The sequence below is a fragment of the Coturnix japonica genome, chromosome 1 (assembly GCF_001577835.2).
Source record: "Coturnix japonica isolate 7356 chromosome 1, Coturnix japonica 2.1, whole genome shotgun sequence".
Classification (NCBI taxonomy): Eukaryota; Metazoa; Chordata; class Aves; order Galliformes; family Phasianidae; genus Coturnix; species Coturnix japonica.
The window spans coordinates 43,623,482-43,646,476 of record NC_029516.1 but is presented as its reverse complement, the minus strand read 5'-3'; the positions used below and the strand labels follow the sequence as shown (position 1 = coordinate 43,646,476).

The 22,995-nt window shown below is 40.8% G+C and overlaps 1 protein-coding gene across 1 annotated transcript; it reads left to right on the top strand.

Moving 5' to 3' along the window:
- Positions 1-361: 361 nt before the first annotated feature.
- AGBL3 (ATP/GTP binding protein like 3) lies at positions 362-22,831 on the top strand. The gene is given in 18 exon segments (XM_015859477.2): positions 362-1,155; positions 1,656-1,716; positions 2,565-2,741; positions 3,726-3,830; positions 6,273-6,369; positions 6,789-7,571; positions 8,930-9,092; positions 10,112-10,238; positions 10,794-10,888; positions 11,037-11,116; positions 11,704-11,770; positions 14,144-14,212; positions 15,201-15,258; positions 17,632-17,680; positions 18,917-19,095; positions 19,638-19,666; positions 19,668-19,781; positions 19,783-22,831. Coding segments are annotated over 18 exon segments (2,808 nt in total). The 5' UTR covers positions 362-720; the 3' UTR covers positions 19,903-22,831.
- Positions 22,832-22,995: the final 164 nt, after the last annotated feature.

The window sequence follows — 22,995 nt, the reverse complement described above, 5'->3', positions numbered from 1 at the left end:
AATTAACATTACAACGTTGGAATTTGAACATTGCCTATTGAGTCCTATTCTCATACCTTCACTCAAGTATGATGTAGAGTAGAAAAATAAGAGTAGAAATCAGCTGGTGCTGCCAGACCTCACATCCCTTCCCATAATGCTCATGAATCAAGGAAGGTTCAATCCTCCCAGTATCCCCAGTAAAACAGCTTGCAGAACAACCTCGTGTACCTTTTCTGCTGATCGTAACCCGGCCCAAAATGAGCCCCACAGCCCCAGAAATGTCAGAATGTCTCCTTTTGCTTCTTTTCACAAAGGAGCAGAAAACACCTTGTTGTTGTTGCTTTGATTTGTATTATTATAGTGCTTGAAACCTTGGTTTCGTGCCTGTTAACATGGTTCTGCACCCTGCCAGAGCGCTCAGCAGCACAAATCTAATCTCGATCACGTGCAGGCGTATGACTGCATTTCTGTTAAATCAGACGGAGCACATTATGTGGTTTTCGCTGTCTTATCAATTAACACGAACTTCACGTCAGCTCAGGAGGCCGGCTGGTATCTGATCTCTCACAGAGCATGAAGTTAACCCATTACATTACCCTGATGTGAGATGGCAGGAGGAGCACTCAGGAGGCGACTGTGTGCTCTGAGGGCGCGTCATTCCGGGTGCCATTAGGAGACCGAGACTGAGATTAACTCAAAGTGACGTGACCGAAGGAGACAGAGAGAAACTCCGCCTGGATGCTGAACAAGCTGCATCCCACCACACAGCCGGCACCTGGACACAAGGACCCCAGCAATGCCCGGCTCCATCCCAGCCCTTCCTTGCAGGCTGCTACCACCTGCTGGTCGTGCAGCCTCCGTGCACGATATCTCCTCGAATATCAAGCTCTTAATGCCCTCATCCCTAAGGAAGAATACACGAGCACATCACACAGCGCTGCAGCCCAACCATCCCTCGCGAGAACTGGGGATGCTGCCATGGTAGCGGTAGCCAGGGAGACCCGTACAGCGCGGCTCCGCTTACCGCTACAGCCGCCCCCGGGCCGGGCTCCGGCGTAGCGCTGTCGCGGTCCCTCTCCGGTCTCCTGCCAGCAGGGAGCGCTCGGCCCGAGGGTGCGGCCTCGGGGCTCAGCTCTGCTTACCCGGATCATGTCCGTGAGCCTGGACAGCGAGGCAAGGGCGGCTCTGTTAGCGAGCGGAGCAGCTGAGCGAGGCCACTTTCGCTTCCCCTCTTCCTTTCTGCTCCCTCTATCGTACACCTCAAGGCCTACAGCTCCTAAATAGGCCTCAGCGTTCCTCTGCTCAAAGGCCTGCGATAGTTGCCAGCAGTGGTGCCCATCACTACGACACCATTATAGTAAATAGTAAATGACTATGCAGATTTGGCCTAGTTCTTATTAAAGTCGTAAAGTAAACCAAAGCAGAGGTAGCTCTTATTTCTGAAAAATGAACTAAAGCTGTGCTCCAGAGGACTTCAGATTTCTGTTAGTGTTTCCTTCATGCCCCACTCCTGGAGGCACTCAAAGCCAGGTTGGATGGAGCCTTGGGCAGCCTGATTTGGTGGGTGGCAGCCCTGCCCATGGCAGGGGGTTGGAACTGGTGATTTTTAAGGTCCCTTTCAACCTAAGCCATTCTGTGATTCTATGATTCTATGATTTATTTATTATTTTTAGGATGAAGACTTCCATAACTCCTATTTGGCAGAAGACAGTCAGCAATGCACCATTCATGCAGGTTAGGACCTCTCTAGCTATTCCCCTACATTTTCCCTGTAAGTCCACTGTGGGGAAGGAAGGACAATGCACACATAGCTATCAAGATGTAACCAAAATTGGGCTAGGTCTAGTCACACTTCGTGGTTCTTGACCTAGGTGAGTGTTATCTCAGTCCCATCCTGCAGTGCACTTTTGTCTAGAACTGGTAAGAATGCTTTGAAAGGGGACATCTTATATCTCTGGCGAAGAGAAGCAATTACCTCTGGATAGCGTAGTGGCTGGTGCACAGTACCAGTCCCAATTTTCCAATTACTATTTTTTTTCAAAGCCTTTTCTCTGTCCATCATGTTTTCATTCAAGTGGCTTCTCATTACTTGGAAGGGTTCCTTGCTGACAAGCAAAGATGACCTTCCACCTCCTCCAAGTGCTTCCGATGATAGAATCCTTGATAGCATCAGATCATTACCTCTCCTGTCATGGTAGCAGTACGCTGTTGCATACACAGTGTCAGAAGTTTTTTAGGGCTAAGCCATTCATATAATACACAGTACAGATTTTGGCTGATAAATTGGGATCATAATAAACTAGTAATAAAAGCAATAACAATACCAAATGCCAAGATTTTCAGTAGGAAACCAGGTAAGATATTTCCTGCTCTTGTGCTTAATGGCATAATGATTTGTTAATTCAATGCTAATTTTAAATGTAATGATTTGTAGGCTGGAGCATTGAATTTACATTTCACTCGGATGTAATTTTATCGTGCCATGCTTAATTATGCTAATTTCATGTAGATAATCTCTGCAGCCTGTTTCTACTTGAAAGAACAGAGGAGATTGATGCGAGGGTTCTTTCACTTTCTTACAGATTCTGTTTATGCTGATATGTTTCCAAGGGCAAAAGAGTTACCACTAGACTTAGAAACAGTGGTGCCCCATCTGCCGGAGCTGCAGAATCCATGTGTCTCACCACCTGCAGGTCAGTTTTCCCAGGTGTACTGGCCAAACCAACTTGAAGTCATCAGTGACAGAATTGAACACATTGGTAAGTTACTGTGTCACACTCAAAACCTTGTCTGTGGGCAAAGAGGAAGTGCACCTTACATGAAGAACTTGTTAACACTATCAAAATCTTAAGAGAGAAATCATTATTAGTCCAGATTTAATTGCTATAGAAGAATTAAAAATAGCAGTGCAGTTAAAATTGCTTTGTAAATTGTTTACTTGCCACCTTTTCCTGGCTCTCCTTCTCACTGCTCCTCTGGGTCCTAAGGCAGTGTTTTCATTCCACATGTTTAATTCTGGTCAAGAGGAGAGATTACAAGTTGCAAACTATCAGCCTCTAAAGTCCTTTACTGGGAGAAATACAAAGTTCATATTTGTGGTGTTTTTTCCCTTACTGTGGGATCCAAATGACTTTGAAGGTCATTTTTATATGTAAAAAACTTGCTCTTACCACTTTTTTTTTTTTTTTTTCATTGGCCTGCAGCTCCATACTATACCTGAATTTACCCATGGTATCTTTCACACATGTTATTTCCTTGTTCTCTTTGTTGTCCCCTGAAATGAGTTTTGGCCAGCTCCAGGTCTTTAGGTGATGACAGGTAAGTTGCTTTTAGCCATGGGGTCTCTGGTACCAAATCTGTGCCCCTTTAGTTATCATTCCATGCCAATACTCCTCTGCCACATCATATGTCTCTGCTTCTCAAAGCCTCTGCTATTATATCAGGTCTGTATTTCTCACACTACATCATTCTGTTGGAGTTGTAAATATCACAGTGCACACAGGATAATTGCTTGTTACTGTTGCCTACATAAGCCTAGGCTGTACTACAGCGTAATTCTGTGTAGTATTTTTGTTTACAGTCACAGTAGAGATTTGTTCACAGATCCAAAAGATGAGGCTTATAAAGAAGCATCAGTATTCCTTTATGTGTAACTGGAATGAGAGTGTGAACTGCTTTTTGGTATGTCCTTCATAATACAGTCTTCCTGCTTGTAGTCTTTCCATGTGTCTCCTCTGTTTCAGATTGGATACCCAGTAGCCCTGAGCCATTGTACACTCCAACAGGTTTGGAGATGAGACCATCCTACCAACCTCCTGACAAGGGCACTGTGATTTATCTAGGAGAAGGTGAGAACGCCCAGAGAAATGCTGCTCTAAGCTGTGGGTAGATGAAGCATCTGCTCTGATGCCAATATTTCATCTCCTTAGTGCAAAGCCTAATGAAATCAATATAGTTTTGTATTGTTATTTTTGGCACTTGAGGATACATCCCTTTCTGATATATAGGAAAGAAAATTATTTACACAGAGGCCTCATCTACCACACATTCTGTTCATGCAGTCGTTTATCTCAGAAGTCCAGCTCAGTTCAAGCCATTGTATCAGCAACTAGCAGTATGAAACAGCTAAAGTGAGTTGGTTATGAAAATATGGGTGGGGAAGGATTACCTAATGTCAAGCCTAGAGAGAAAATGAAAAAGATGCTCTTTATATGAGATCTTTATATGGCCCTATAACTGCATGGCCACCACTAAATTCTGTGTTGGGAGAAATTTTATTATCATGTTTGCTACAGTTGTTTAGCTAAGATTTACCAACAAAATTTAGACAGATTGGATCAGTGCTTGATTATAGTCTGTTAAGTCTGGCAAGGATTGATTGCACAGAAATGAAGGGGGTTCATTGTCCTGTTCCTCCATTATTTGATTATCAGAGTGCTTTTTGTGTTGGTTTGGGGTTTTTTTCTTTGGTTGGTTGGTTTTGTTTCCTGTGTTTACTAAGTTGATATAATTGCATTACATGAACTCAGAGCTTCAAGCAGTTGTTGGTTTTGGCCTGGGTCCATTTGTATATAGATAAGAAGGGACTGCCATAGTTTTACAGTTCTGGTTGTGGCCACCAAATTTTCAGATGTGCAGAACTGAAAGGTAGCTGACATTCTTCTTGATCTCAGCACATCTGGGAAGGCTCACAATATGCTGCTAAAGGTTTTCAGTGAGCTGAAACACACCATCATTTTATCTAGAAATCCACTACTTCTGCAGTATGAGTACACTGTCATGTACTAGTCGGCTGATACATTTGGTGTGAAGGAACACTTCAGGCAGCTTCCCTGCCTTTTTGAAAACAAAGGCAGTGATTTCTATTACAGTCCATAAGTTGCTGATCTTTCCACTTTCCGGGACACAAACCTCCAGGTTGGTGGCCTTGCTATCCAAATGTAATGTTTAAAACACTAACATTCGCTGCACCGAAAAACTCTGTAGGATAGGTCAGGCATCTCCAAATAGAAAACAGTGCCAGCACCACAGACTGACCAGCATGTCGTGAGCCACCGCATCCTGAGGGAGGCAGCAGCTGCACTCTCCTGATTACCACTGAATTGATATTCAACAGGAGCAGGGAATTACTACCCGCTCAGGGACTGCCTGCTGCTGAGCTCCTGCACGCCCTCCTAACATCTAATTTAGGACAGAAAAGTGCAATCCAGTGGTTACATGCAGAAAAATCAGTCTACTGATTTTTACTGAGATTTTATTCCTACATTTCATTATGTAACACTTGTCTGATACAGATGTTTCCACAAAGGGCTTTGCTGGTTTAACTGCTGAAACATTTTTCTTCTTTAAGGAAGCGGTTAAAGAAGCAGCAGAGGGTAGAGAAACTGTGAACGGAATTTCAGCTATACAGAAAGTAATTATTCAAATGGGAACCCCAACCAGCAAAACTAACAATTCTTTTCTAATGATTCAGGAGCATGCATCTTCTTTCTCTATTTTGTGTGTACACTTTGGGTGTAACAAGAAGTTTTGATGACTCCAGTATTCTTCATCTTGGTAGCAAAAGCTTTGCTGCTACATTGAGCACCAATAGAGAGAAAGCAACAAAATCAAAACAACTCTAAAAATAATTATTGCCTTGATCTGTAAAGAGAGGATCCTCAGTGGATAAAATAATGCAAAGAATGTTCTGGAACTTAAATAACTCCCAAGGCAAGAAATATGCTGATGGTTTATCTAGCACTTCTGGGGTTTTGGTGTTTGCTGTTGTTTAATGAAAAATAATAATGGAAGTTCAGTTGTGCATCTCATCTGAGGAGCAGTGAACAAAGTCACAGGACAGAGCAAAAAGGGAGCTGTTTTCAAACTGTATGCTAAATATGGTGTGAAAGCATCATTTATAATGTGAAAGAAGTTGCTTTTGATTTGGGTGTCATCTTTTTAGCTTTTAGACTAGAAGAGATATAAAAAAAAAAACCTCATGGCAGCAGTTGTCAACTGTGTAGAGTTTCTTTTGCTTTGCCTGAGCTCATGCAGGGACAATCAGATTTTAGGCTGGCAGGAGTCCATAAAGTTGAGTGGAAATGGGCAGCAAAGCTCCCTGCAATTCCTTTTACATTTACCTGGAGTATGCATTGAAGCTCAGCTACATGCAGTTGTCTGTTTCTAGAAGGAATTTTCGGAAGCTTACATGTATTCCCTAAAATGACTCAATCTGATATTAAATGCATGTGTTCCACTCCTCCCAGTAGCTAACACAGAATCCTATTTTATGTATTCCCAAATGAGAGGTCTCTGCCCTCATCAGGTCTTCCATCAGGAGGTTGGCAATACACTCGTCTTTGAAGCACGATTTGAGAGCGGCAATTTGCAGAAGGTGGTTAAAGTGTAAGTTTATAATCTTTTCTTCTTTTATTATAACAGAAATATTATCAGAATTGTTATTGCCTGTTGCCTGTTAACACCTTGTAAGCAGGATGTTTCTCTGGGTTTGTCATCTATTTTATACAGTTGAATAGGCTTCAAATGTAGTTCCAAATAGCCTTTGCATAAAATGATCTGAGAACTTATTTTAGAAGTCCCAGTTTTAAGTCTTAAGAAAACCAGCAGTTGTATTACTGACATACTTGGTGCAGTTGGGCACCTTTTCCTGCCAGCTCTGAAGACCTCAAATAAATCAGAACTTAAGTAAAGACCTTAAGAAACAGATTGACTGTGGTGTACTTTAATGGCAGCCTGTGTTGTTTGACACTGAATTGTACTGCAGTGCTAACCAGCATCACAACAGTTTGCCTTCTTTTACCTAGCAGAAATGAATTTGAATACCAGCTGACACTGCGAACTGACCTCTACACAAGCAGGCATGTGCAGTGGTTTTACTTCCAAGTAAGCAATACTCAGGCAGGGATGCCTTATCGCTTCACCATTGTCAACTTTACCAAGCGTAAAAGCCTGTATAGGCATGGTTTGCGGCCGCTGTTGTACTCAGAAGCTGATGCTAAGAAATACAACATTGGCTGGCGAAGGACAGGAAGTGAAATCAAGTATTACAGAAACAACATGAATGAAGGTGGACGTCCGCATTTCTCACTCACGTGGACATTTCAGTTTCCTCATGACAGAGACACTTGCTATTTTGCCCACTGCTATCCTTACACCTACTCCAACCTGCAGGAGTACCTGACGGACATCTCTAAAGATCCAAGGAAGTCCAAGTTCTGCAAGATTCACATCTTGTGCCATTCCCTGGCAGGAAACATAGTGAATGTCTTAACTATCACCAACCCCCCCAGAGGTGACGAGGACACAAAGAGAAAGGCTGTGATTCTAACTGCAAGAGTGCATCCTGGAGAAACCAACAGTTCCTGGATAATGAAGGGCATTCTGGATTACATACTTGGTAATTCAGGCAAAGCTCATCAGCTCCGGGACACTTTTGTCTTCAAAGTGGTACCCATGTTGAATCCGGATGGTGTGATTGTGGGAAATCACCGCTGCTCTTTAACGGGTCACGACTTGAACCGCAAATACAAATCTAAAGTGAGGAAATACTATCCTTCAGTCTGGTATACCCGAAACATGATCAGAAGGTAACCTCATTTTCTTCCCCCTTAAAATGGATGATTTGCCTCTTCAGTGTCTCTCTCTTAGTGTGACTTCTCTATGTCCATTTCTGTTTTCATGTTATTTGTGTCTTTAGTACAAATTGATACAGATTCTCCTTGGGAAAAAAAGAGAGAATGAGAGAAAATAAATAAATAAAGCAGTGTCACAAATCCTACATTCAGTGTTTTCCATCCAGTAGCACTTAGTTTGTTTTAAATAACATTTAAATGACATCAGTTTATCTTCAAGTAATACTTCAGTATTTAAGTCCCTAGCTTGAAGGAGATGAGTATTGTGCCTCTCCTTTTCTGTGAGAATTTATCTCTGTCTTACTATATGAAGACAGCTTGCACTTGTGATTCCCCTATAACTAGTATGAATTATGTGTTCTAACATGCTAATGACCTTTATACTCAGACTCAGCTAAGACAGATACATCTGTTATTGCTTCCTTCTTAGGTCCACCATGGATTTCCAACTCCTGCCCAGAGCAGAGCCTCAGGCAACACACTGTGGTGCCATCACGTCTTTCCTGTAGGACTCTGCTTTGGCAGGGCTTAGACATCAGGGATGCAGATAGAAAAAAAAAACAAAAAAAACCAGTATGTCTACCTGCAAATTTCCTTTTAAGAAGCTAGTTAAGTGATAACACATTGCAAAATCATGGCACATCATAAAAACTGACGTCTTCAGCTTGGATGAGGGAAAAACTATTCACGTCATCATTCTGAGCCATGTATTTGTCCTTCAGTGTTGTAATTGTACAGTACATCTTATTCTGCACATGTATGATAGCAAAAGAATAGCAGATATGAATGATGGGTTTCAGCTGCACAACATGCTATAGGACACATCTACAGAGGTGAATATATGTAACTGGACCTGAGAGAGGGACTGACAGAAGGGAAAAGGAGGGGAAATGGCAGAGTGAAAAAAAAACCAAACACCATATAATCAGGGTACAGAGGAAGACTTAGGAAACTGTATACAAAACTAAAGCAAAACAAACAACCAAAAAATCATGAACATCTAGTTTTGTGATGCTCATCTTCTGTAATTTATGAAGGTAACTAGGCTATGAAAGCTTATGAACACATAGATAAAGATTGCTGATGCATGCTGTCATGCATTCTTGCATGGCCAAGTGTTTTATCCTGGAGAAACTGAGCAGTTCTACATAGTAAATGTTTAACTTTGTGCTCTGAATATGAAATCTTACCAATTTATTGCTCTTCAGGTTAAACGTGAGCTTCAGTGTAACTTACTGACTCAAATTAGTATTTCTAAGGTGGAGGGAAAAGCAAACTTTTAGCAAAGTATTCTGTGTTGTCCCATACTACAGAATGATGGAGAAGCACGACATTTTTCTGTACTGTGACATCCACGGACACAACAGAAAACAAAATGTCTTCATGTATGGTTGTGAGACAGAGCAGGAGCCAAAAGCACCACATTTGCATCCACGTGCCTTTCCACTCTTGCTGAGCAAAAATTGCCCAGATAAGGTAAGCAAATGTCTGGTTAGAAATGCAGTCACCTTAAATTTCAAACAAGGATCCCTAAAGTTTTCTGTAAGGATACCACATTTGTTAAAAGACTGTGCGTTACCCAGCAAAATGATCTTCCAGTGGCTAAAACTAAGAATGGTGGAAGTAAAAAATTGTGATTACTTTGAAATTCCAATGTTCCAAAGCAGATCATGCTGACTTAGGTCAGAAGCTCAGCATTTCTGAAGGAGGGAAGAAACCGAAATGTAGGAATATCAAAGTAACACTATTTAATAATGTCAAAGAGTAGCATTAAATATTACGTACTTATATGTCACTTACTTATATCTACTATAATATACATACCGTAGAATTAAAAACAAATAAGCAAGCTAAAGAAGTTGATATTTTCTCCAGGTTGAATCTTTTTGATTTTTTTCTGTTGCAAATCGTGTCAGAATCACCATGTTACTGTAAGATATTTCAATTAAGAACTACTTTTATTAGGAAATTACTGATACTAAAGTATGTCATTTTCCAGCAAGATCTGACTGAATTCAGCTTCTTTTTGATCAGAAAGATGGCAAAGGTTCAGTAATAAACAGTACACAAATGAACCTATTAGATGTTATTGCTTATCAGTATTAACTCATGAGGGAAAAGCTATTCTGACTTCTTGGTACATTTGTATGTTGGTATACTGCAGGATTTGTGGTAACTCATCCAAGCAGCAGTCCATATAAGCTCATTTAGGAACAGTTCATACAGCTGCATAATAGTTGATTCCGAATTCTCAGATGCTTAAACTAAATTGAACTTCTGATTGAAGGGCTGTTGTTTCTCCTACATCTCCATTTTGCCAGTAGTAATATTGATTACTCTGAACCATACTGTGCAATATTCAAGTATAGTAGATTGAAAATTCACAATTATATATCTTAGGATGTATTAAAAAACAAATGAAAAAAAGCCCTTAAAATGAAATTATTGCATCTTCCTATTCAGTTCAAATATTAACGGTGTACCCATCTTTTAAGTTCTCATTCTCAGACTGCTGTTTCAGAGTACAAAAGAGCAAAGAAAGCACAGGTCGAGTTGTAATGTGGAAGATGGGCATCAACAACAGCTACACTTTGGAAGCCTCTGTTTGTGGCTCTCAGCTGGGTGAGACAATCCCCTGTATCTACTGATTAAATAATCATCAGACAAGACCTTTCCTTTTGCTTCTTCAGGGAAAATAGTAGCTTGAGCCACCAACCCCTTGTTGGTGTTCTCTGTTACTGGGTAGAAATGAATGATGATTGAAGATAAGAGCTGGAAAAAATACCCAAACTGCAGTATTCATCTGGTGACCATTGAGGCCACCACTAGCATTATTGCATCTGTACTGTTAAGAAATATTGGTAAGGGACAAATGGAAAGTAGAAATTAAAAATATTTGTACGGAATTTAGCTATCTGGAAGAAGATCCTTGGTAAAAAGAAATACAGTTGATGTGGAAAGTAATGTAATACATAGTTAATCTGCCATGAGTTGTCCATATAGGCAGAATGATGATCCTTAATGCTATCTGTATAGAAGTCTAGCAGTCGTAGGCCTATTTCTAGCATCTGTCAGTGACAGTGAGTTTGCAGTCAGCCACTCTGCTGACACACCACAGCTAGCAGTCAGCAGGATGACTGACATTTCCATTTCTGACTTGCTCCTATTGATGTGCAGGCTGGAGACAAAGCACCCATTTTGATATCAAAGACTTGGAGTCAATAGGACAGCAATTCTGTGATGCTCTCTTGAACTACTCTGTTGATAATGAGGTAAGGAAAGTCCCTCTGAGGCTTTTCCTCCTTCCTCAGTTCATCCTGCTGTCACAAAACATAATCCTCTATAGGGCTACAGTAATAGTAAAATTGCTAATAGCTTTAATTGAAACATACTTGGTTTTCTTATTATCTGTGCCTGAAGGAACATGAGAAAGTAGTGACAAAGCAAGCTAAAATGAGCTCCGAAGTCCTGAGTTCTGATGCATTTGACTGGGATTCCAGGTAATTTAGAACTATTAAGATATACCACATATACAAACATATAAAATAATATATGCACTCTGCTCCTTGTAAAGAATGAATAAAACTTCAGTAGATCTCTTCTCTGAGGGAACATTGTGAGTTGGATGTATCTCATCTTACCTTAGGTGGCCAGGGTATACAAGTAAAAAGCTGAGTTTCAAAACTGGTGCTGAAATGCAAGGAAATAAAAGGAGACTCAAAATCTTAATGCACCATTAGAGAACTGAGAGAAAGCTCACTGGGCACAAAGAAGACGATGCTGTATGGGAGGGCTTGGAAGGGGAAAGCATGTGAAGCAGAGCTAAAAGAAGGATGAGCAGAAGTGGGAGATGCCACATGGATAACCTGGATAAAACAGATCTCTTCCAATAACCAAGTTGTCTCTAAGATGATTACAGTGTTTGCAAGTTAGCTGTGAAATGAAAATGTGGATCTGGTAGACGGGTATCTAGAAAACATATTTACATCCATACAGAAAATATCTACTGGTGGTTGGAATTAATGCTGTAAAATCCTGTTTGCCACCAAATCTAAAAACCAAATAAAACTACACTTGTCTTTTACAGCAGCCAATCTTCTGACAGCTCAGACTCCTATGATATTGCTGTGCACCGACTAAAACAACGTGCTAAGGTATGCTATGAATTTTTATTGGCTGTTTACATTTCTGACCCACGTGCCACAGTGATTATTGGCTTCTGTTCCAAAGAAGTTTGGTATTCGGTCAGTGAGAGCAATAATTAACAAATTAATTAGGTAGCTGATAACTGTAAAGAGCTTACATAATCTGTAGAGATAAAGTCCAAATTAACAGTGCAGAGCAATACTGTTATTTAGTAGCTTAACTGAAATTGTCCAGAAGGTAGTGGCACAGTTTCAAAGGCAGGTAGATCTCTACCTATCAGATTGTGCCATGCAGCTGAGCAAGCAGACATAGGATAAGTGTGAGGAGGAGGATGTCAACTCTTAGCACAAAAAATATTATGCAGTGATGTCAGCCATACTTTGCAGACACTCCATTCAGTGTTCAGGAGTTGCGTTTTCCTCTCTCACATATGGACATACTGTATCATACCGCTGCTAAGTGCTGTCAGCATAAGGCTACCTCACTGCCTATTTCCAGCTTGTAGGCAAATCTAATCCCAGGCTGTACAAAGCTTTCACTGAATGACAGTGAGACCCTTCATTTTCCTGAAACACTTGCTACACAAGAACGGACCCAAATCTTTCTGTCCTGTTTATTTCTTTGTTGTCTGTGATTGCTGTACTAATCCTCACGATGTTTACTGTAGAGAAGCAAAACAAACTTTTGTGAGTGTATTAATTTTTTAGCCAACAATAATAGCTCCTGTAAATTGTTACTTCCTGTTTATGTCACAGATACCATAAACTCATGCTTGTTTGCTTGATGCCTGTCACACAGCAACATGTTGAGCTGGCTGCCACGTGATTCTTGTGTAGTTTATCATTGCTTCCTGCAAAATATCTGTGCACGATGTGCTTCCCTGGGATTGTGATTAAAGGCCTTACGTTTATATTTATCTCAGTGATACAAGAGATGTGTAACTCTCTTGTGATTTCAGGGACTTTCAAATTCAGAAGTGGAATTGGAAGGGTGTAACTCAGTTTAGATAACTGAAGTACAGATAAGCACAGAAGACCACTGCAGAACATTAGGGTATCACTTCTCATTTAGTTTAGTTGCTTGGGAATATGCATAAAAGAAACACCCAAGAACAAAGAAAGACAGGAATGTCTACCTACTAACACAGAAGCTGCAGGAGAATATTTGGTAAAGTTTAATTGCTTCAGTGTCTGTAACTCAGGCTTAACAGTAGTCAGCTGCCATTGGCTTTTTGTGCCAATACCTGTAAACACCAGTACATATGGCAAAACTGATAGCTAAGTAGGGCTGCACTACATCCTTTTCTGTAATTTATGAAACAAGCAAAGGCTTAGGTATCCCATGTAAGTATTTTCATCACATGACAGTAAAGCACATTGAACTAACACTGTAACAGCAATAAGATGCACTCAGAAAGTAACAGTAGTTTATCAAATGAATTTGAATGAACAGCACATCACAGCTCTTGCAACAAATTTCGTACTTTAATCCTCTCATGATTATTTGTGTTTTCCCTTGTGGATCTGCTTCAGTGACTAAATTAGAGTTATTAGGCCAAAGACAGAGACATATACATTGCTGTTCTTGATGGATTTCCATAGATCCATAGTACCTTAGAATGGTTTGGGTTGGAAGGAACCTTTAAGATCGTCTAGTTTCAACACCCTTGCTATAGGCAGGGACACCTCCCACTAGACCAGGTTGCTCAATGCCCCATCCAGGCTGACCTTGAAATACTTTAAGGCATTTGGAAAAGTTGGTTAATGGAACACCACAGGTACAGAAGAGGTTTTGACTGGAATTCATGCTACAGCTTCATGGAGCCCTCAACTGCACTTTGTTAATGATCAGCTTGGAAAACTATGTGGCCCTCAGATGTAAAACAAGAGCACTGTTACCGTTGCCTGTTACAAACTGTCATCTTAATATTTTGATGGCTGATAGTCTCTTCGTGTACACATATATTATAATGCTGTATATTATAATAGTAGCTGCTTTATGAATGCTTTAACTTGTTCAATAGATAGCTTCCCAAGCTTTTTGTATTTTATGCCAGTTTTCCCTTCTAGGAACCCAAACACTGGAAAAAAAACAAAGCGGTGGCAATTAATACTCCTGAGAAACCCTGGCTCTCCAGGTTCCCAGACTAAAAATAAACCTCCCAAATAGAGTAGGAAGCGAAGTCCCTTGTCAGTATGATATGTTTGTGTCCAGGTTCATAAATATTTGCTGAGCAGAACAGCATAAGGAATTCAATCTTGAAAAGCTTGCTTACATGTATTCCTTCTGGCATTGTGATTATCGTGTTTATTTACAACCTCATCTTCGTAACTATAATATTCCCTCGTGAATCAAAATGTTACATCCTATTTTCTGTGCAGAAAAAAACCAAACAGTCAGGAGATCGCTTTAACAGCACTGCTAAGGACAGAAAGCATGAAAGCAAAAACGTGAGTGATTGTCATCCCAATAGAAACAGGTTGTGTCCTTTTTCTGATGACAGACTGATAGATGACAACTTAATTCAACCACTGTAACTCTGAATGAGCTAATTTGGCACCCAGAGTTGCTGACCAAGAACAGTCATTGTTCTTTATTGATTATTGTATCTTATTTATGGATTTTTATGGAATATAAACAAATCTGAGACAGGAAATATTATACGATTCTGTCTTGTGGGTGTATTATTTGATACATTTAAATCTTTTTGTCACGGAATCTGCCTTGGAGCTGGAGCCTACACCAGCCCTCCTTCAGGCTCCAAAATCACTCCCATACCACTCACTCAGCTTGGCTCATCTCACTTTTAGTATCACTGAACAAGATTTTTGCCAAGTCCTGTAAAACATTTTCTGTTGTGTTTTCCAGTTTAATAGAGAAAAAGCTAACTGTGAATTCTAGGAAAACAGGCAATACATTTTTAATTAACACTGGGATTACTGCCAAGCTCCAAGTCTGAAATACTCATGTTGACAGTATTTATAACAGTATCTTATGCCCCTTCCTGCCATTTGGAGGTGGAACTCAGGACATGTATTCAGCTGGCCTAGCTACTACCCAGTGGAATTAATCTTTTTCATACGTGTCACTTATCCATGACTGTTATTCAGCATCATACATAACTATTTAGAAAATGTGAGGCTCATTATAGTTGATAAACACTTAAAAACCCTAATTAGAACAACAGAGTTTAATATAGTGTTCCTACTTCCCCAAAAAGGAAATTAATTCTATTTTTAAATGCTAAGCACCCATAAACTTGAAATGTGAGCAGAAATTGCATATTAACCCTTTCCCTACTACCAGGCTTCCCCCTGTCCTAATTTAGTTACATACTCCCAAAGCAAGCCATCAGGTGACTTGTTAATAACATGCTTTTCTCATTCATTCTATTGGAGCTTATTAATAAGTTGTTTGTGTTTCTTTTCTGTCTCACAGGCCCCAGGCACTGAAATTCAACATGAGATATTTCAGGAACTTCACCCAGGAGACCAAGGTAAACATTATATATTTATTTTAATTCTTAAAAGCTCAGTTAGTCTTGTTTGGTTGGTTTTTTTTCTTCTTTTAGATTTTCAGGTAAGGTTTTAATTGAAAACATTGCTGAGGACTGAGTACTGAAAATCAATGGAATTTGTTCTGCTTAGTCTACAAAGTTACCCAAAAAGCAATGAAACAGCCCACTATCAGATACTCAGTAATACACAAGAACAAGTAAACCTATGAGGAAAGTAGTAAAGTAGAAATGCCCCAATTAGGAAAATGCCTGTCCTGACCTCATAGTGCCATGTCAGTGCACATCAGTTGAACAAAGGAATGTGAGTACATATTATTTATTCTCTAACTACATAAAGGATGTTGAAGTTCAGTCTCAGGACAATGGGTTGGCATTCGTAGAATTATCTCACTTCACATGCTAAAAATCAAACCATGTCTTTTAGTAGCAGTAAGTTTGGCAATGACTTTGTTCTTGTTTCTGAATTCTTGTCTTGTTTTTCTGGTGTTTGTTTTTTTCTTCCAAAATATACCCAGAGCTATTCTACCCTATTAGATTACTTTGTTTTTGTCTTGGATAACTTAATCAGAAAACAAACAAAACCAACAAACCAAATAAAAAGTACTGTGGTAGCTGCAAGCAGACAAACATTTAGTTTATGAAAAGGTGTCTGGGAAAACACATGAGTTTTCTGCATTGTAGAGAGAAAGGAGGTGAAATGTAATTTTCTTTTTCAGCTTCTAAGTTTGGGCACAAATAACTGCAGCAGTGATTGACTTCTGCAGCACATGCAGAGTCTGTGCTTTTGGACATTATGACTGTCAGGGCTTGCTGCAAAGTAGGAGGCTGATAAAGTACTTGTGTACAGATTGCTGTTCTTACAGTCCTGGGAAACTTGGAATCACTTTCTTTTAAGGCTGCAGCTGTTCCTAGGTATTATGTATTAAACCCAAGGGTAAAAATGTAACAGATCACATGCTATCTAGGCTTTCCTGGAACTGGGTTGTTTAGAGGGAAGGAAAATAAATAAATAAATCCTGACTCTTAACTGCCTTATTATTTTGGTTTGAGATCTGGACTGCATCCCAGAATCTTTTTCTCCTGCTGTTTTTTTATTTTTTTTAAGAAATGCTATAATTAGCAGGGTGTGTAGTGAAGTCAGATGCTTATATGTATATGAGAGGAAATAATTTCTAGCCTAAGGGTTACTGTGACTCAGGTACTTTCATCCCATCTGTGCTGGGCCTCTGTTCAGCTGCTGCCTGAATGCAGCGGCACCACAAGCCCGGAGGCTGCCATTCTGCTTTCAGCTCCCCTGCCTGCTGTGACTCTGGCACTTCTCACACCACAGGGCACCCTGTTCTTACTCAGCCACTCTCCTGCAGTGAACTTTAGCAGCTGAGCAGCTCACAGGCATGTGTTATCTGTCAAGGCCAACCAGATGGCACCGCCTCTTCTCTCCCATTCCCATCCACATTGCTTGACCAGCATGACTCGATATAGCAGTATTCATGCAGTGGAGATGTTTGCAAACACCACACACAGTGCAGCCATATGCATCACTTCCTGAAGTAGCTGGATAGCTGTCAGCCTCTATGGTAGCCTAGCAATTAGTGCTCTTAATCATGAGAGACAGCTGTTACCTTTTAATTCTGTTCAAGGGATTCAAACCTGCATATGTCACATCCCTGTAGTACTCTAAGTCCCACTCTCTTTAGCTGTGGGTTTCCTTTTTTCTCTCACTGTTCAGTAGAGCATCTGGACTTGTTGATATTGATCAGAGAATCTCAGTCAGGAAAAGAGGAACAAAAGAAGGAATAGAGGAGGCTGTGAGACTCACTAACCTCTCTCCATCCTCCTAGCAGTCCCTGCTCTGAAGGCTGGGTTTACTCCATTGTCATGTGAATAGCAGATGTTTGCTTGCCTTAGAGCACAAACTAGGACTAAGGGCACACTTCAACAGAGCTACAGACTTACCAAAACAAGACGATCGTGTTGCCTTTGGCATTCTCACTCCCTGATGTATAGTTTTATCCATATTAGAAGCATTTCACTGGGAGCTGTGCAGAGTGTTTCTATCCCAAAATAGACTTTGGCAATAGATGAAGAAGGAGATGTGGGGATGTTAGTTGGAATCAGTTCAATATGAAGGAAATCGTAACCCCCACATCTTGCCACCCTGAATCTGGATGTTAGCCATTTGGTTTCATGTCCATAGATGTCTGCTTACAGTAATTTTACTTATTTCAATCCTTACTAGGCACAGCCATCACTGCATCTGGCCAAATTTGGGTGATTCACTTTGTTGTTATTTTTTGAGAGATACAACATGCACATTGAATATTTTTCTTTTTTTTCCCCAATTTTTTACAGTAAAACTGCCAATGACAGGCTCTGCCAAACAAGCAGGAAAGTATTTCAGGTAGGAGAGTTTTATTTTCTATGAGCTTTTTATTTGTTCACAAGCTGGAGTGAAAGAATGATTACAAGTTGATCTCTGTTAGACTCATCTCCTCCTTTTCATACTCCTCTGATATTGTGCATCATTTTTTTTTCATTCACTAACTAAGACAGCTGTTATCTGCCACTCCATCGTATAGTGAAGACTTCAATGAAAGGTGATGCTAGACAAGAATAGAGTCCTTCTTCCTCCATCCTACTGAGAGCACCAGACCCCTCCTCCCCCCATTTAGCCTGTAGCTCTCCTTTCACCAGCTTTGCTGGAGTGGCAGAGAGAGGCACAGGCACTGATTGTTCAAAGAAGGGATGATTTCTGCTGCCTTGGGAGAATGGGAGGAAGGGAGGCAATGCACAATCATGCAGCCAGGAAGAAACAGTGAGAAGACAAAGGCCCAGTGAGAAAACAAAGGGGTAGGTGACACAGATAGCCCCAAACAGACATGTGCTAATTTTAGTACATCTATTTAAAACAATATTGTCATGGTTTTGTTACATAGCTCAGTGCTAGAGCATTCCCTTTGCTTTTAGGGTGTGGCAAATTGACGATGAACAATGAAGGCAGTACCCTACTGTAATCCTAACAATGAGTGTTCATTCCTTAGTAGAACAAATGTTCTGTACCTTCTGTACACTTGACTGTTGTTTAGCAACAGTCCAAAGTGGAATTAGCTGGCTAGTTAGGTCCTTGCAGATCCTGACAGAATCGCCCCACGAAATAAGGCAAATCAGTTTGTTAACATTAAATAATTTCAAGGATTCCTGCTTGGCATGTTTCAGCTCAGGGTTTTTTTACACATACATGAAAAAGTTAGGCTTTCAACTGATAAAAGAGAGAAGAAATGTCTTGGTGTCTTTCTTTACTCCTGTAATAGCAAGATATCCCTCTGCTGCTTCTACGATGGGTACTTCTGTCTAACTCAGAAAAGACAGGAGTGTTAGGGCTACATAATGTTGGCACTGCTGTCCTTAATGCAGTGTGATGGCCTTGTGGTTCTGTAAAATTTGATATTGAGTACATTACATTTCTTTTTTCTCCTATCATTCTTAGGAAATTGATTCTATGAAATGCGTCAGATGAAAGTAGCAGGAGTTTTACCTGTAACAATTTTGCCTTCTAGGTCATCATCTTTATATATATCTTGTCATTAATTTGAATGAAACTAAAACAGTTTTTGTCCTTATCTCTATCTGCTAACAGCAATTGTGAAAAGCCATCTGTGCCACAGGAGTCAAGAAAAAGTGTATTTTGTGACATAACCCTATCCAGAAGAGAAAATTTCCGCTCATCCAGCTTTAGTTTGATCTCCCAGAAGACAAAGAAACACAATGGCAAAAGTGTCTCCAACTCTTCACAGAATAAATCTCCGTATTTAAAAGGTTTCTCAGTTACTGTTCTATTCCAAAAATACTGAACAGCAGAATTTAGTAAAGCAGTAAAGGCAGACAGTACCCGGCAGTAATAGTGCTGGAAAACTCCTTTTTGTATTTCTATGTCATATCAGAACTGGCTTTAACGGAGCTTTCCAGCTGAGACACTGAATGGCCAAAGTATCTTTAACCTCTTTCCCAACAGCCCACAGAAAAGAGTATGAAAAATCTCAACACAGTGGTGAGGAATAATGCCTCTGACCCTGTGTTACTCTCCTTCTGCAGTTACTGGAGATAAAGGGATGTAAAAGCTGGTACCGTGAAATGTAGGAAATGCTGGAGCAGTGGAAACAGATTCTCTGCCAGGGCTGACCCTTCCATATTTTAGTACTAAATTCTGAATTATGCTGTGGCTCTCTTTCAGTAAAGGAAACGTTTCTCACACGATACCACAGTTATCATGTGAAACAAACCAAAGCCACATGCTTTTTTAGTAACTAGTGGTAACTAGTAGTTGATGCGGATTTGTTTTTTCCTCCTTTTTGACTCAGGGCATAATAGTGGTGCAAAGAGCAATGCAAAAAAAGGAAGAATGGAAAACAAGGAGGCTCTCCTCAAAACCCAGAAGACTCAGGAAAAACAGGATAGGAAGACAAGCTGTGAAGATTAGGAAGAGTAAATCCTGCCAGCCACAAAGCACATCACACACAAAGCTTCTCCCTGCCCTTATTGCCTGAAGCAGCAAACAGACAACCTGCCCCAAAATATCAGGATGTGTTTTGGAGCCCCAGTTCTTCAGCTAAGAAAGGCACGTGAAAGAGTCAACTACATCATTTACTGAAACAATTCCCAGAAGTTTGACTGTGGATTGTGGCTAGCAAAGAATTCATCTTGCCCTTTTCTTCAGACAAATTGTTCACACACAGTTGACTGATGTGCTTATGAACTTTCTCTCACCATGGGAAGAATTATCCCAAATTCTAAACCAGTTTATTCGGGAGTGTCCCCTCAGTATAAAGCATCATTTGTGTTGAACTATATATACTGATTTTGTGGGGCAGGCTTCCAGAAGGAGCTGTGTGAAAAGCTGAGTGTCACCCATCCACCTCAAATCTATTTGGAAGTTTCCCTAAAATTCTAAAGGAGAGAGATTTTTCACTGAGCAGCTGAAGCCACCATTCACTGATCATAAGCCACGAGAATAATTTCCCTTTTCAACAACAAATAAATTTCATATGTGAAAACATTTGACATAAAATCTGCATACAGATTTTTGAATTCCTTGCTAAAAGATGTTGTGGATGTGTGGATACAAAAAATAAGCATGGATTCAGGTGGACGTGTGCCTTAAAAATACACCACTGGGAATATAGATAGGCTGCATATGGTCTGGGAAATGTCCTCAGCATGAGCGAAAACAGAGGAGAGTGCTTAGGGAATGTATTGCGTATGTTTGTTCTGTTTCTAATCCCTTCTCAGAATCCACACAGAGTCGTAGTCACCACGAAGACAGGCTGCTGTGGTAAGTGGCCCCTTGGTCTAAACCAATATGGCCCTTCATGTGTCCTTATGGACCTGGGTAGCACTTTACTCATTATAGTCATATACCTGCATAGCTTGCTTTGTCTTGAGGTGTACTAAGTATTATCTCCTTTATATTGTATAGTACTTAGGATTGTCCCTTAAGCAATTAGCAGGCTTCCTCACTCTACTTTGTCTCTGTCTTCATTGCATGCTCCATTTAAATCTGTAAATTATAACCTACTGTTGCAAAATCAGGGCCGTTTTTAGCATTTGCAAGGAGCTGGGCTATAATTGCCAGTACTAAATAAAGCCTAAATTATTTTTCTCTTCAAGAAGAAAGAACTGACCAGATCTGATACCCAGACAGAATAGGATTCAGCCTCACAGAGTCCTAAATTCAGCAGACATGCAGACAACACAAAGCCATTTAACTTTGCACTACCTTGGACTCAAGTTCAAGACAAGCTCTTAGCTTCTCAGTTGCTTCATCATGATAGCTATAGGAAGGGGAGCATACTGTTGGTTCAGTTGCACTAAGATTTATTTCTTTTTACTTACCAGCAGATTACAGACAAGATATACATGATTATAACAATAAACATGATTTCCGAACAGTATGGAAAAATGAGAAGTAAACTCTGACCTTCCTTCTCACCAGCCTATGAACTCTCACAGTAATCCTGCAGGTTGATTACAATGGAGCAGTACTTGATATAGCTGAGAAGTTCTTCAAATAGCTAAAGAGAACACAGCTCTTCTGTGGAGATTCCCTTAGGAATCGTTACCAGAGTCATTGCCAACTTCTGAGAATCTAGTGTAGTAGTTTGTTTTGAAAACAGCAGGCTAAAACAAGCAAAACACATTTGAAAGTCCCAGGTCACCTGTGCTTTACTTTTGATTGTTATTGTTAATGAGTCTTTTCCTCCACACAGTTTTCCAGCCACTCTGCTCCAAGCCTGTAGCATTGACTGGGTTAGTTGTGGCCTAAGTGCAGGACCGCCACTTGGTCTTGTTGAACTTCATCCCACTGGCCTCAGCGTGTCCAGAGCCCTCTGAAGGGCCTTCATATCTTCACGCAGATCAACACGTCCTCCCAAATTGATGTCATCTACAAACTTACTGAGGGTGCACTCAATTCCCTTGTCCAGGTCATCACTAATAATACTGAACAGGACAGGCCCCCAGAACTGACCCCCGGGGAACACCATTCATGACCATTCACCAACTGCATTTAACTCCATTCACCACTACTCCCTGGGCCCAGCTGTCCGGTCAGAATGTACCAGCCCAGGCCACAAGCTGCAGCTTCTCCAGGAGAATACTCTTGGACACAGTGTTAGCAGCTTTGAAGAAGTCTAAGTAGACTACACCAATGGCCATTCCCTCATCCACCAGGCAGGTCACTCAGTCATAAAAGGAGATCAGGTTAGTCAAGCATGACCTGCCTTTCATGAACCCAAGGATGATCATCCTGGCTTAAAGTACAGATTTGCTTTATCTTAAGGACACGCATACAAAGATTTGTATAAATGTTAGTTCTTATAACAATCAGAATTTGTGTGTATGGAGCCACAGAAGCCAGGGGACACCTGTAAGATGCCCACAGGACAACGATGGCAGGGCATATTGCAACCTGCACAGCTTTGAGGCATTATCTTCCACTGCCTGAAGGCCTGGAAGGAGAAGGAAGGGAAACTACCTGCCAGAAAGGCAGCTGAAGATGTGGAAGGTGACCTCTAGAATAAGGTGAAGAAAAGCCTGAACACTCTCAGATATATGGTCTGGTTTTTGAGTGGTCCTTGTGTGGAGCCAGGCATTGGACACAGAGATCATTATTGGCCCCAGATTGGGATATTCTATGATTTTATAATTCTAGGTCAGCTAGGACTAAGGGCAAGTCTTGAGACAGAGGCTGACTGGACCTCTCTCTGCTGGCTGCCTTGAGATCCCAAGAGGCATTCCCTCTGATTTCCCCCACCAGAATCCTTGCCCAATCCACTTGTGATCTGAACCTCCTTGATCCAGCTCCTTAACACCAACATGATTCTACACATACTGCAAACTGCAGCTGGCAGAGACAGTGTTAGTCAGGGGGGCAGGCTGCAAAGCAGGAGCTGACAGAAGCACAAATAGGAAAAAGAAAAAATAAAAGAAGCCACTTTAGCAGCACAATTCCCATAACTCAGTCAGTTATACACAACAGTTGGCAGGGCCAGGAAAAGAAAGTGCAGCTCTCCACCCAGCTGAGACAGTGGCAGCTCAGCTTGTGTTCTTTCCTCTCACGTGTTTTTTTAGAACGCAGTTATCTGGGAGGAGCACAGCATGAGGATCCCAGAACCCTCTAAACCAAAACAGAAAGCAGAGGCATAAAGCCTTGTGTAACAG